General features: G+C 44.8%; 1 protein-coding gene across 1 annotated transcript; it reads right to left on the bottom strand.

Moving 5' to 3' along the window:
* Positions 1-4,423: 4,423 nt before the first annotated feature.
* Positions 4,424-7,402, bottom strand: GJD2 (gap junction protein delta 2). Its single transcript, XM_063118885.1, has 2 exons — positions 7,332-7,402; positions 4,424-5,323 (listed from the first exon to the last, which is right to left on the bottom strand). The coding sequence occupies exons 1-2, from the start codon at positions 7,400-7,402 to the stop codon at positions 4,480-4,482; spliced, it is 915 nt and encodes a 304-aa protein (XP_062974955.1). The 3' UTR covers positions 4,424-4,479.
* Between the last annotated feature and the right edge of the window lie 8,158 nt (positions 7,403-15,560).

The raw sequence follows: 15,560 nt of genomic DNA, 5'->3' as shown, positions 1-15,560 counted from the left end.
GGGGAGAAAAGTCACTGCCATTGCTTTTTTCTTTTTTTAGCATTCACCCTTTTTGTGCTTTTCACTAAAGCATTGAAATATATCATCGGACAGGTTTCAAGGCATGCCTTCACCATTTCTTCTACATATACTAATAGGAACCTAGACCTAAGAATCTGTACACATTTAATTATGCTGAGCATGATCCAGAACTAGTGAAGTCCACAGATATTTTGCCATTGACATTGATGCATTTAAGCAGGTTCTTTCTACACAGCCTATAGTTTATTGTGCATCACAGTTATTTAGTATTTTGACTACTACTACCACTATTACTGTGGCTATTGCTGCTGCTAATACTAATGCTGCCAATAATGTAATTCCCATTTAAATGAGTTGTTAAATATTATCCCAGTCATGTATAAAATTAAAATCAGATTTGCCCAGAGTATTTTTTTCCTATATAAAAAAATAATCTTTAGGAGCTTATTATGTTACAGATGGAGGTCTTTAGCTGCCATATTTGCCTTCTAAAAATAACATTCATGCTCTGCAGTTACTTAGTATTGGATATTAAGAGTCTGCACAGAAGGGATAACAAATATTTTAAGGGAAGGGTCAATAATCAATTTTAAACCATTCATTTCCATGGAAAGATCATGGGTTACATCCAGAGATAGACAAATGGAACTCAGCTTGCACAATGGTGCTTTCTCAGCTCCTCTCTCCCCACAACCAGCTTCCTGTGCCCCACAGGCTGTTCTTCTCTGGAACAATGTATGATGGAGCTCATGGGCTGCAGGAAGACCAGGGTATCGAGAGAATTTGGCACAGATGCTTGTACAAGATACCTCTGGATCCAAGCCAATGATAAAGGCATGTTTTAGAGCAGCCTACGTCCTTCCTCCACCCAATGTGTTGGCACAACTTCATTTTGTCCATTACAGGAGATGGGTAACATAAAATACATTTACTTGAAAGTAGCACACATTGATTTGCGTGGATGAGCTGATTCACATGCACATGTACATCACTTGTTGACTGCCATAGCAAGTGAGAGCTCATCAGACAAAACACTGCAGATGGAACTTCCATACTGCCTCAAAATGCAGGGCTTTTCGGTGGAGATAGTTCACATGCTGAGTGGCCAATCTTCAAAAATACAATCATCGAGTGTAAAGATATCAAGAGATGGTCATGTATGTGTGAACCAGCCTGATGTTACATCTCATCAAGTGTAATTAAGATTGTAGAGTTAGGAGTTAATCCCCGAAATACTGCTCCCACATAAGCCTCAATAAAGTAAACATTTCTAGGCATTGTTCCATGCAGTCACACTACAGTAGTTCCTTGTTTGATATAAGAAGCTGTCTGCAGTAAACAATTATGGCATAAGTGGCATGCCCTGAATTTTCCAAGTATTCCCACAATTGAAATAACATCCCTATACAGAATGGTGATCAAATTTCACAAGAATAAAGCACAATACAGTGATTGATGAGTTATCTTTTCAAACATTGACAAAATCTATACACCAAAATGATTACAAACTTACTAGAGATGCTTGTCTATTTAAACAGGCAAGCACATGTATGAAACCAGCAACGAAGACCATTCTAAAACACACATCCTCATTTCAATGAATAATTATAACATCTGTTCACAATGTAATATGTTCCTATCCTTCAGTTATAGATTACCTTAGGTAAAATGGCATATAGATGTTTTAAATAAATAAATAAATAAATGTTGCATCAGATTGTGGATAGGAATGCACAGCTGAATGTCCACCCAAATACACATTTTATTGAAAGCAATGATACGATGGCTTCTGCATTCAGATGGCATGTCCATGTGCACATCTTAGCCCCTAATGAAGAGAATGGGATGACTTCTTTATGTTGATTTGGGCGAGACTGATTTTTGGATTATAGACTAAGGGTGCAGTCCTAAAGATCGTACCCTTGGTGATCGGAAGCCTGAGACTTGAGGCATCCAATCAACCAAATGCAAGGTGGGAGGAGATGCAAAGGTGATCTTTGCCTTCCTGTCCTCCTGCCCTGCAGATTTCACTAGGTGGGTAGCCTGTCTAGTGAGGGTGTTTTGGAGGAGGAAGGAATGAGGCTGTAAGAGTCTCAGGATAACTCATATCCTGGCCTCTCAGGTCTCCTCCCCTCCCCACCCTTTCCTCCTCGTCCTTGATTACATTTCTGATGCCAGAAAGCAGTTGGCACAGTTCTTTCCACACCAGCTGCAAGGAGGAGGGGGTGGACCTCTGACTCCCCCTTCTGAGATTGGAGTGCTGTCTCCAACCTCAGAAGGGGGGATCCAAACACATCCCCTCACTGAAATTCCCTTACTGAAAAATGTTCAGTTGTGACCAGTCTGATGTCTTAGGGATGGTTCCTATGAGTGGGTGGAATCCTGGTCTCCACACTTCACACCGTATGGTAGAAACACCAAAAGGAAGAAGTATGAGTCACTTATTCTCCTTTCCCCACTTCTACAAAACAGATGAATTGGGTTTCAGATAAGGTCAGGAATGGAGCAGGCTGAGCTGGCACAATCAGGGGCACTGAGAGGCAGGGGTGGTGCATGTGCCCCATACACAACTTCATGCCCTGATGTGTTCAGGCTGGATGCCTGAATAGAGCTTTCAAGTTCCTGAAGTGCTCTGTACTCTTGCATAGTGGATCATATAGAAAACATGGTGAAAATTCCCTATAAGTGAAATAAGCCAGAGCCCAACCAGTTAGATGTTTTTTGGGAAGGCTTCAGTGACCTATAAGGTTTTAGTGATACCACTGTGGGGAGGATCCCATTTCCATAAGTAGCTTTTAGGTCCCATAATGGAACCAAACTTTAAATTAAATCAGAAATGGAGTAATGTCTGTAACCTAAATTTTCCAGGCTACTTAAAATTAGTGTCAGTGATATTTTCAGTTCCTAGTACTAATCCTTATGAGTTTGTGTATTTGGATTCATACATCCCTATAATCACAATGGTGTGCATGTGTGTTTACACACATGCCAAATAATTAAGCCAGATAATACTTTAAAAACATCCTTCATTGTCCCTGAAGGACTCATATTATGAAAAATGATTAAGCTGTTGTGGACAGAAACAGGACATACACACACATAGATGCATATATACACAAACAGTTAAACCTGCATTTTCTGGATCATACTGCATTGCCTACTTATCCAAATACATTGCCCTACTATAGCACCATGGCATTGTAAAAAACAAACAAAACTATAAATGGTTATCCAGATGTTATCCAGGCCATAAATATAAAAGAGGCTATAATATAATGATCCCTATATTCTAGATAGATATCCATATAAATTTCATCTTCATATAACAATGCAATTCTATTAATATATATATGTATATATAAAAGAAAATTAACTTTCTATTTTACAAAAAGGCAATTACTTTATCAATATAGGTATCAGCTGCTTTTTACACCTCTGCAATAACTAAAAAAGAAAAGTTTCTCTTGATTAAACCAAAGGGAAAATATAAAGCCATATAGTTTCAAGTTGGGACCCCTTGCCAAGCCTTTGAGTAAATACAGTGTTTGATGCTTTGATTTCAAGAATGGCACTTATATAAATAAGAGCAAAGAGGCGGTGAAATCTATTCACAGTTAATAGCGATAAATTCTGCTCCTTTGGTATAAGTGTTTTTAAAATGTAGGTAAATACACCACTTGGCTGGACTTTAGATCATTCCGTCTTGTTTACACGCATAGCAGGGAACAGTTTTATTTATTTATTTATGAATTTGGTAGATCACAACTATAATGATGATTAAGGTCTCTGGTGTGAGCACACAGGCAAACAAACAAAAATGGCGAAATTATATTCAGCACTGCTATTTTTGTGTAACTGTTTTTCGTACAAAAACAATGATAGAAAAATGCTAACAGTACACAGTAGTCAACGGTGTGACACAGACAGACAGTGTAATGTCAGGCATCCATGAGATGAAGCCCATAGATGTAGCAGTGGACTTTACGGTCATATGCCTGGACAGTGCAAGACTCCCCCCACCCGTGGGGCCACCCTTTATAAACATGCTTGCATTTGTATATTGCTGCAAAACCCGCCCTCAACCCTACCCTCAAAAATGGCTTCCTTGCAGTTTTTTAAATATAACATTCTGGACACGTTTCCATCATTTAGGCAAAATAGACTCATCCTAATGATGGCCAAAAAGTTGCTCCAGTCAACAAATAGCTTTGGATCATTAGGGGGGTGGGGGCAAGTAATTGAGCTGTAAGGCCAGATTGAAGGTGTTGTATACCTGTTTCTTCATCAGTCTTTTATTTAGCACTCAGTTTAGTATCTGGTTTAGAAAGTGCACATCCAGTACCTTAACGGCTTTCTTGGTGGTTTGAGGAAACAATTGCTTAAGCATAGTTCTTTCCCTAATACTAACGTCCGCTAGGTCAGTGATACCCAGCCAATTGTTCTGATTCAGTCACAGCCTCACACATAAGCAGAGTCACTAGACTGAGTCCTGCCAAAGTTAGGCACACTCATACGTGGCAGGTCCTTGTTCCTGATTTCATATATTGATTTCCGTTTGGCTTGGACTCCCCTAACTGCCATTTTGATCTTTCTCCAGCCCAAGTGGTTCAGTTCAGCCAAGTTGAGCACCACGCAAATGCCGCTCACGGCAAACATGAAGACCAAGAAGACCGTCTTCTCGGTGGGCCTTGAGACATAGCATTCCACTTCCTTAATACAAGGATACCTGTCACATTCATACATGGATGGGACATTGAATCCATACAGGAAATATTGCCCCACCAAAAACCCAATCTCCAGGGCATTTCTGAAGACCACCTGGATGATATAAAATCTAGAGATGCCTTCTTGCCTCCTCATCTTTGACTTTGTCGTTCTGATAGCTGGGTTGGGGATTTCCTTCACTTCCAAGCAGTCAGGTTCTGCCTCCTTGGTGGAGTTCTCAGTGTTCTGCAGCACCCCATTCACAATGGTGTTCTTGATCTTCTTACTGTCATCCCTTTTCATGGATTCCTGGTCTCTGTCCAGAGTGAGAAAGACAGTGGAATACCTCCTTTCCCTCTGCTTGGCAGACTGGTGAACAGAGTATGTTATGAAGCAGAGACTAGGAGTGCACACCATGATGATCTGAAATACCCAGTACCTAATGTGAGAAATTGGAAATGCTTGGTCGTAACATGCCTGGTTGCAACCTGGCTGCAAGGTGTTGCATACAAACATAGTCTGTTCGTCGTCGTAAACAGTTTCTCCTACAATGGCCACAATAAGAATCCTGAAGATCACCACCACGGTCAGCAGAATCCTACAAAACAAAGTTTGGATGAGTGCATATTTACCAGGCAGGAGAGGATCTCTGAAAAACCTATGGAATTCATTGTCACGGGACAGCGTGGTGCCCCTAGTACAGAAGTATAGTTGTTCTTCGTGTTGTTTTTAAAAGGATGCATCAACACATGGAGTAGAGGACTGTTGGTGGCCCCTTGCCATGATAGCCAGATATACAACTTCCATGTTCCGAGACCATAGCTTAATAGTAGAGCACATGCTTTGCAAGCAGAAGGTCCCAGGTTCAATCCCTGCCATCTCCAGGTAGGGCAGGAAAAACTCCTGCCTGAAACTTAGAGAGCTGCTGCCAGTCAGTGTTGACAACATTGGGCTAAATGGACAAGATATATGTCATAATCTTGCTCTGCTAGTTAACCTCCCTACTGATACTTTCTGGCCACTATCAGAGATGGAATTAGATGTCCTCCCAAAAGAGATTCACCCATCTCCCTCTTTATATCCTCCCTGCAAACAAGTGAAGACGTTTTTATTCGCAAAGACATTTAAATCCAGGTTATTAATTGCTGGTCCTCTGCTGATGTTTTTTCTGTCCATTATTTTTATGCCCACTGCTTTTGTGCTTGTGAGCTAGCCTTTTAGACCCAAATTTGAGGCTATGATTGCTGATGTATTAAACATTAGTTGCTTTTACATTTTTTATCATACACTACTTCGGGTCCTTTTTTTAAGTGGTGAATGTGATTCATAAATTTATAAAACTAATAAATTTAATTGATGGACAGTTGGTCTAATCTAGCAGGGCAATTCTTAACTTTCTTTTGATTTGATGAGCTAGGAAACACATCTCCCGGGCTGTTTCCAATGGAGTTCCGTGGAGCTGTCCAGTGCTGATGCTGAATCTCATTCAGCCTGGAGAGAACCTCCCAGCTTTTGTTGTGGCTTGATTTTTTAAAAAAGGGGTGGGGGATTAAAGTGATTGCCTAAGCAATGCACTTCTCCACACGGATGTTTACAGCAAGAAGAAGGAAATGCTTGCTTAGTTTATGCAAACACAAATCTTAAGTTTGACTTATGTAGGGCAAAATCTATAACCACAATGACACTTTTAAGCATCGGGTTGTGCTTCTTCCCACCCACCACCCTCCCCTTCCCTGAACCTCAGCTGCAGAGCAGAAGTTGGTCAAATAAGAGACAGTGGCAACTCTCCCACTTTCCTATGGTATGCAGCATATTGATCAGCCATCGTAAACCATAATTGTGAGGAGTGAGGCAAACCCAAGGCAAGGGAGCTCCCTGCTTGTCCTTAGTTTACCCTTGCTTTTTTTGCAAGCTGCAATCACCAGCTAGATTATAAACGACTCTTTGAAAAAGGACTCTCCTCCTCCTCACTCTTTCTTTCTTTACAATCTCAAAGCATATCAAATCCATATATTTTGTTTCCTTTGAATGTGAATTCAGTCTCTCTCTCTCTCTCTCTCTCTCTCTCTCTCTCTCTCTCTCTCTCTCTCTCTCTCTCTCTCATATGAGCAAACCAACGGGGGTGGGAAATGGGGGATGAATTACATAGAAGGTTAAAAGTGTCCTCTGCACTAGCAGTGAACTCTGCAATAAAGCAATAGTAGCTGAGAGAAGGTGCGGGTGGGTGTCTCGGGGGAAGAAGCAGCCCTGTGTGGAGGTAGCAAGTTTATTGAAGAAACCACTGGGAATGCTGAACGCGGGTGGGACCGGCGGGGAGAGGGGGGACGTTGCTGGGAAATCAAATCTCTCAGGGGTTCAAGGTGTCCAGTGAGGCTGCAGACCTCCGGCGGACTTCCCGTTGAACTGAATGGAGATTCCTTCCAAGCCCAGGTCTTCTGGACTGGGGGCGCTCGGGGAGAGGGGGCATCAATACTGCCGCTTTGCTACCATATTTTGCTCCCTTTATCGTCTCCGCCGCAGCGTCGCGGGTGGGTCAAAGAGGGCGACGGGGGGAGCAGCGGTGCCGGGCAAGGGAAGGGAGAGGAGCCGAGGCCGCCCGGGCTTACCTCCCTATCATAGTGGAGTGCTGCTGGACGGCGGCTTCGAGGAGTCTCTCTAGGATGGTCCATTCCCCCATCGCGGTTCATCTGGAGGCGAAGGCTCGGGCAGCGGCGGCGGCGGCGGCGGCAGAGCGGCGGCGGCGGCGCTCCCTTAGCGTCGGAGACGCGCGTTGCCGGCCGGGCCGGCCGCCCTGCGGAGGGAGGCCCCCACACCGCTGGCCGGGCTGCCTGACAGGCAGGGCGGCTCCCGGGAGCCAGCCTGGGCAGCGATCGCCTGGCGCTGCGCTGCCCAGGCGGAGGTCGCCTTCAGTGTCTCGCCGCCCGCCTCTCCGGCCGCCTTTAAGTAGGCTCTGCTTGCGTCACGGCCAGCTTGGAGGGGAGCCGCCGCCGCCGCCGCCGCCGCCGAGCGGCAGCGCCACAGCCGGCAAGGGATCGCCGCCCCCGCCGGCGGTGCGCCGTCGAGGGCTCCTGCCGAAAAGGGCCACCCGCGGCGCCGGATTTGCCTGAGCTCCAGTCCGCCCGCCCACACCGCCGCTCACCCCCACCCCCCGCTCCCAGTCCCCCGCCCGGCTGCTTCTTTGCTGGGGGGGGGGGATACGAACCAAGACGCCCCTGCTCGGAGTGCCGCACAGGTAATGAGGAAGGGACCGGAGGGAATCTGGCCTTGGGGAGGAGGGCGCCCGGCCAGCCCCCGCTCGCCTCGGATCCCCTCGCCACGGCTGGATCCATTGGCCTCCCTTGCGTCCTTGAGCAGGGAAGGGCCCTTCTCTCGGCTGCCCAGCAATCGCCAGCCAAGGGAGAGGGGAGGGGAGGGGAGGATCCTCGCAGCCTCCTTGGGACCTGAAAAAACGGGGGGGGGCCGTCGGGACTCAGATCACGGCATCCTAACCCCACAAATGAAGAACGCAGGCCCTTGGCCGGGTGTCCAAAGGAAGAGGGCGCCCAGTGGGGCGGTCGCTGCTGGCAGGTCAGGTTGGGGTGAGCCAGAGAGGGGCCTCATCCCTTCTCGATGAAGGCCAACTTCGCCGAGAATTTGGGTAGCATCCAGTGTTGCTGCATAGAGTAGACCCATTGAAATGAATGAGGTGTACATTAGTCATGACTAATTTCAGCGTCATTCGTTTCAGTGGGTCTCCTCTATGTGATAGGACTAACGTTGGATGCTACACTTGGCTCCCACATTGGGAGCAGGAGAGATGCAATCCTTTCCGACTCTCCCAGCTTCCCTGGGTTCTTGGTGCTGAGAGGTGCAGGTAAGGCAAGGAGACCTTTCAATGAGCCCCTGCACCTATGAGTGCCTATACTGGGCCCCATCCCTGACCATCTGCTGAGATGCAGCAGCCCCGGGGAAGTTGGGGTCACATTGTGAGATGGGGAGGGGTGCTCGCCCCTGCCCCTCCTCTATACTGTCCACATCAGGAGGATCTACTTGACCACCGTACATGGTGAGTGACAGTCCTCTCACACTGCCTAATCCTCACTGCTGTAGCACCCAAAGGGAAAGCGCAGGTGAGCAAGCGGGAGAGCATGGGGGCTGTGCATTGTACATGCCTGCTGTCTGGCCTGCCCTTTCACCCAGGACCAAGGAAGCCAAATGAGTGAGCGGAGACAGCAGCTCCTATTCTTGCTCCAGGAAGCTGGTGGCTCCAATGTCAATGGGGCTGTGAATCCACTCTAATCTAAAGGAGCTATCCAAGGTGCTGGACTGAATCCCAACCTTTGTGCAGCACCTTGGATAGAGTTCTGTCTTCTGGCTGAAAATCAGACTGTCTCCACAGCCCCACTGACATCTGAACCATCAGCCTCCACTGCCTTGCTCTCTCTGAGCAGCAACACAGGGCCTACTCTTCTGTTCAGAGGGAGGGAGAGGGAAAGATCAGCCAGCTCTCTTCACCCAATCACGCTCTCCCTCTCTCGCTCTCTGTGATGTGTTGGGGAGAACTGGGCCCACGGGGCGTGGTGGTACAGACTCTTGACTTCATTGTCTTATGAAAGCTGGGGGTGGGGCAGGGGGTTACATGATAATGGGTATTATTTCAGTTACTTCCAAACATGGTGAGCCAGCCCTGCTGCATTTGGGAGACCTCCTGTTCATTCTGAGAGTGGCATTTACCCTGATGGCACCTCTGGTGGGGGAGGGGGAGGGGGAATGTGCCAAAAGCATGTTTGGCCTCCATAACCTGGAACCAGCCCAGACTGAATTAGTGGTGGCGAATGTGCATCTCCTGGCAAAAGGCCACTTCACACATTACCTTTTTGAGGTGTATTTCTAAATATGCATACCTCTTTACATGCCTAAAAATGTGATGCAATAAACTTGCATTCACAAACATGCAGTGGAGGCTGGTGGCTCTGATTTAGGTGGGGCTGTGAACTCTAAAGGAGCTGTGCAAGATGCTGAACTGTTTTGATGCTGGGGTTCAGCACCTTGGATAGCTTCTGTAGAGTTCTGAAACCCAGAGTGGATTCACAGTCCTAGTAAAATCAGAGCCACTAGCCTCCACTGCAAATCTGCATGTTGTACAAGTGTCCTGATCAGAGAGCTGTGACTGATTGAAATTCTTTGCTGAGAGTGGATATTCAGTGGAGACCTGAGTTTGTGTCTCTGGGTAATATGTGAAATAGGCTAAAGTGTCATTACTCCAACAGCTTAAGCTAGTGCTTTGTCTCCTACCTTTAACAGAGGTGTCAGTCTGACAACTTAGAGAGGAGCACTCATGGATGATGAGACTATAGCAGCATTCAGTACGAGGTGAATCTGTCCTGTGATGCTGGATATCTGCAGTATTAGTCTAATTCTGAACATCAGGTATTAGACAGGCACCTTGTACCACCATAATTCCATGGCTCTGGATCTTAACGTAGAGTCATCAGGGCCGGCCCAACCATATAGGCAAAGTAGTAGGCAACCACCCAGGTTACCCAAATTCCATGGAAGGAGGAAGTCAGTGCTTGCTTTGGAGGAGATGCACATAGGTAGCTTAGAAGCAAGCTGGGTGGGTGGGAGATGTCCCCTCTATTCCAAAGGATGAAACTGAGAGCCTTCGGATGTCCATGATTAGCTGCCTGAAATACAGACGTAGATGTAAAGCAGAGGGAGTAAATACATGGCAGACATAAAATAAAAAGTAAAAAGTAGTATCCCTGTCAAGTCTTGATCACTGAATATGCTACCATCATGCTGCTCAGCAACTTTTAATTACGCTAAGGAAGAAAAATAACAATGCAGCTCCTTGAGCTGGCCGTGGAAGACTTCAGCCACAATTGCACACCATAATCGCCAAGGTTGCAGATGTTTAAGGAATACACAGGGCACAGACATCAGCACTGAGATGGCATCAATTTGGGCTGCCTGGCATTAATTTTGCTGTTAATTTTCAAAATTTTAAAATAGGTTAATTTTAAGTATTCCAGGTAGATGAGCTCCAACTACAGAATTACTCTTGGCTAGATAATGGAGTTACAGTGGACTCTGTTTATACTGTCCAGCTGCTTGTACTACCCCAAAAACAGTGATTAAAGGGGCAGATGCTTTGATTGTCTGCTTTAGTAGAAGAAGAAGCTAAGAGATGGAGAAAAGGCAAGTATGCATTGATAAGCTCTTTCTGAGGATTTATCAGCCTAAGAGCCCCAAGTTCTGCTGTGCTGTCTAGAATGTGTGCTTTGCTGAATGTGTCACTTTTGCCAGTAAATCAGCCCTACGTTTTATTCACAATCCTCTAGGATTAAGGTTAGCCTGATCTTCTCTGGCTTACAACAAGCTGTTTCTTAATGAAGCAGCAATATTGTTGGTGGGGTCAAAGCAGTCTCGTCTCTTTTAAAAAACAAAATACATTTTATCAATGGTAACCCATGCTCCTTGAAAGTCAGTTTGTCCCTTAAGGACAGGGAACTGCCTCTGTGTAAAGTGTGTGTGTGTGTGTGTGTGTGTGTGTGTGTGTGCCAAATCTCCTTGCACGATCAGTGTCATATCAAGGAGAAAGATGTCCTCTGCTCTACCTTCTATACATTTGAGGTTCACAAAGAAGACTGAGACAGAGTTGAAGCATAATATTTATTTGTTTATAGTGTGTGGGTGCCAAGGAGAGGTTAATCTGTCTCTGAGGAATTATGGGTCAGCCTGTCTCAGAGATCCAGCTCATTTATGCTACTCTCGTAATGCAACTTTAGCTACAAAGGATACCTCAGCTGGGAATTCCTCCAACGATGAGTGTGAGCACATGGGAGAAGATGTGAGAGAATAAATGAATTTCCATGAAGTCAAAACATTGACATGAAGTCATTTCCCCCCTCCAAATTAATGTGTTTTATACACTCATGGAATGCACTTTATGCTGCTTCTGAGACATGTGGCGTGCAGACCCTGCTATACCAGTAGAACTATGAGAGATTCAGTGCATCATGCTTTGTTGATCAGAACGTAGGAAGATGCCTTATACTGAGTCAGATCCTTCATCCTTGGTCCATCTAGCCCAGTATTGTCAACACTGACCAGAACCTGCTCTTCCAGGTTTCAGGCAGGATTCTTCCCTAGCCCTTCCTGGAGATGGTATGGATTAGACCTAGGACCTTCTGCATGCAAAACAGATGCACTACCACTGAGCTATGGCCCATCCCATTTGCCTGGTAAATGTGTGGAGGGTATTCTTATTGTAACTACAAGCTACTTGTAGCTTTCCATAAGACTGGACTGTCAGAAATGACAGAATCAGAGAACTACAAACTATTTTGGCTTTTTAGAGGGTGTCTGTTTCTCTCCTATCCACCATTCCCATCTCTCTCTCTCTCTCTCTCTCTCTCTCTCTCTCTCTGTCTCTCTGTCTCTCTGTCTCTCTCTCACACACACACACACACACATACACACACAGGTACACAAATCTCCAATTCCCAAATACCTGTGAACGACAAATAATACTGGGGCTAGATCTACACTACTGCTTTATAGTGGTATTGAAATGCACTGATGACTGTTGGGGCACAATCCACATTCCATGTACCATTTTAATAGTGTTATTTCCTGCTTTTTGTTCTACATTCATAATGATTTGACACAAGGTGGAGATCTGGCACAGATCTCTTCCAACGTGTTATGATTTTATGTCTGGGTTTTGAAATGACAAGAGTGGTCACCCCATGAGCCTCAAAGAATATTTAATAGAGTCCAAACAAGACAGGATATTTCCATTCAACTAGAAAGGTTGTATTGCCTATCTTACCAACATGGCTCATGGAATAAAAGGTACCAGATTAAAAGGGAGAGGAGTGAGGAAATGTGTCTATGCATAATGAGTGCACATGGGGCTCTGAATCAAGACACATACCCTTTTCATCTCCAAAACATCCAACAACTCCAATTCACAAACACCATGGGAATGTTCTTCCATTATGATAAGCATCCAGTGGACCTAAGAAACTTCATTTCAACTTTACCTCTGGAGGCTTTTGTTTACAACTATTTAAGTAGTCTGCAAAAACCTTTCCATATATATTCTCCTATTAGGCTGAGTAATTTCACTTTGCAATGGTTGCCAACTATTATGCTTCAAAATAGCACCTCCAAGTGCAAGACGCGAAGTGCAACTTTCTTTCAAAGATGAATGCTATGGGCTTTGCAAACAGTGTTTGATTTAATCCATAACAGCTAAATAATTAGCTGCTGAAATGAAAACACCCATCTAGGATCTCAAAGCCATCTGCTCTGCTATGTTTTCATTTGGTGCCTGCCTGCATATTAATGAAACGGTTGCATCAGATTATGTCTTTATTCATAAAACCATATGAGGACATCTGCTTTTAGCTATATGTTCTCTACTCTTGAAGGAAGTTAATTTCACAACACAGTACTCCATTGAAACACTTTACTTAACTTCCCATTTATAAACTCCACTCTTGGGCCCTTATGAGCTTTGCATAAACAGAGCTGATAGCTCAGAGTGGAAGCTTGTGACAACAGCGGTCTTTACCTTTGAAAACTCTAAGCGATTGGATACCTCAGATAAAGGTCTTGCAAGGAAGACTTGCAGGAGAGGTCTAGTTCAGAATTTGGTCATGGAACAGAGGCCTTAATCTATTGCTTTTTGTTCAGGAAAAGCAATTTCAAGCATCTCAATATTTTTGCTTTTAACAGAATTGAACTGTCATATTCAGGAGGGGGTAGGTTAGGATGGGCCTTGAGGACAGAAGAAGAAGACTAGAGGATGGAGTTTGGGGTTGGTAAGGTACCTGGTACTGATTGTCTTTGTACATATATCATTGAGCATCTCACACACACACCAAGGAAAGCATGATTTCTGTCAATGGGCATGTCTACACCTGCCAGTTATCCTGAGGTTGTCTCTAGGTCATCCCTGCACATCCATACAATGCACAGGGGATCCCGAGGGCAACCCGGGACGACCAGGGACTTTCCCTGGGATATCTGTGACCACAGATTTCCCAATATTTCCACTGTCCCAGGACCATCCCGAGGAGCATGGGCAATGTGGTCCCCACTCCCGGGTTGTCCCTTCTTCCCTGCTAGTAGCAAAGCCGGGCACTGAGGTGTGCAGGGAGGCTCCATGCCCATGAGGGGGGCATCCCTGGGATGGCAGGGGGGTTGGGCGCAGGTAGTTGTGATTGTTGTTGTTTTACTTTTTTTCTGCACTACTGGCTCCTCTTAAAAAAAAAAAAAGGGCAGCTGCGTTGTCCCTCTTCCCTTCCAAGACATCATGCAGCCGTCTAGATGTTGGGGGAGAATCGCAGAAGCAGGTAAGTCTGCGATCCTCCCCCCTCCCTCCTGCTACACCCATATGTGTAGACATGCCCAATGAGATAAAGCTGTATACTTGCTTTGATAAAATTAGGGTGACCATATGAAAAGGAGGACAGGGCTCCTGCATCTTTAACTGTTGTGATGAAGAGGGAATTTCACCAGATGCTGCATGTTTACAAATGACACCTGCTGAAATTCCCTTTTCTATACAACTGTTAAATATACAGGAGCCCTGTCCTCCTTTCCATATGGTCACCCTGCTCAAAGAGTTACATGCACAAAGCCAGGAAAGGAAATAGTCAATGTTCTAAAGACTCTGAAAAGGATAAATATTAAATTCTCACAACAAACCTCTTGTGAACAATTTACAGATTCATGTACATAAGCTCAAACTATGTGAAGCATATGAAAACCTATATATAAATAAGTGAAGATAAAGCATGCTCTTTTTGGTCAATAATTTCAGACAAAAAGAAGAGGGAATTTTCCCCAGTGTTAGAAAGTTACATAATTTCAAAAATGAACTGTCTCTTTTAGCATGTCAATTTTATTATAAAATATAGCATGCCTCTTAAAAGATGGGAGCTAGTATTATGCAGTGGCTAGAATGGTTGCTTGTATATGGGAAACATACATGTGTGTGTTCCCATTCAGCCATGGACCTCACTGGGTAGTTTGGACAAGTCACCATATCCCCATGTGTAATTTATCTGGTACACTAAAAATTCTATGAAAAATCTAAATAATCATATGAGTCATGAACTACCATCAAAAAGGCTACGAAGTTTGTTGTAATATTGACCAGGCACCTGGCAAATTAAACACATAACCACAGGGCTGTACAAAGACGTTTTGCTGCCTGAGGCAGAGCAACAAATGACATCCCCTCAAGTTAAGATGCATAATCAAGGCAAACCAAATTCAAACAAGTTATTTTGATACATGAGGCAGAAAATCCCATAAACAGCTCTCTTCCTCTCTGGCAGCAAAAATACAACAGCAACAACCATAACCCAAGGCTGCAACCCTATAATAACTTACCTGGGAGCAAGTCCCATTGAATTCAATGGGACTTACTTCTGAGTAGAAATGTATAGGATTGCACCGTAAATGACTAATGATTTGCCGCCTTTTTCAGACACCCTAACACTGTTGCCTGAAGCGCACGCTTTATTCTTGTCTAATGGCAGGGCTAGCCTTTGCTGCCTGCGTTCAGCAAAGAAAGTGCAATGAAATGTGAGAAGACATTTTGGGATATTTCAATATGAATTCATTCACACAAAACATTGCTTTTGGACCTAGCACAATGCCTTGTCTTATTTTGTCTGCATTCAAATGCTGCATCTTGTACATGCTCCAGGCAATTTTTGCTTCAATATGTTGATTTAGGGCAGTGCTGCTTTTCCGTTGGTTTGACGGTTACGCTACCATATGTCTGGAGTATTCCTGGTGCCCTCTCTACTACCCCCATCTCTTTTATCACC

This window comes from Elgaria multicarinata, chromosome 2 (assembly GCF_023053635.1).
Source record: "Elgaria multicarinata webbii isolate HBS135686 ecotype San Diego chromosome 2, rElgMul1.1.pri, whole genome shotgun sequence".
NCBI classification, from domain to species: domain Eukaryota; kingdom Metazoa; phylum Chordata; class Lepidosauria; order Squamata; family Anguidae; genus Elgaria; species Elgaria multicarinata.
Note: the sequence above shows the minus strand (reverse complement) of the source record. Positions and strands in the feature narration are given on the sequence as shown.

Coding starts and splice junctions, on each gene's coding strand:
- GJD2 (XM_063118885.1), bottom strand. CDS start 7,402: ATGGGGGAATGGACCATCCTAGAGAGACTCCTCGAAGCCGCCGTCCAG. Junction 5,324..7,331: donor CACTCCACTATGATAGGGAG/GTAAGCCCGGGC, acceptor TTTGTTTTGTAG/GATTCTGCTGACCGTGGTGG.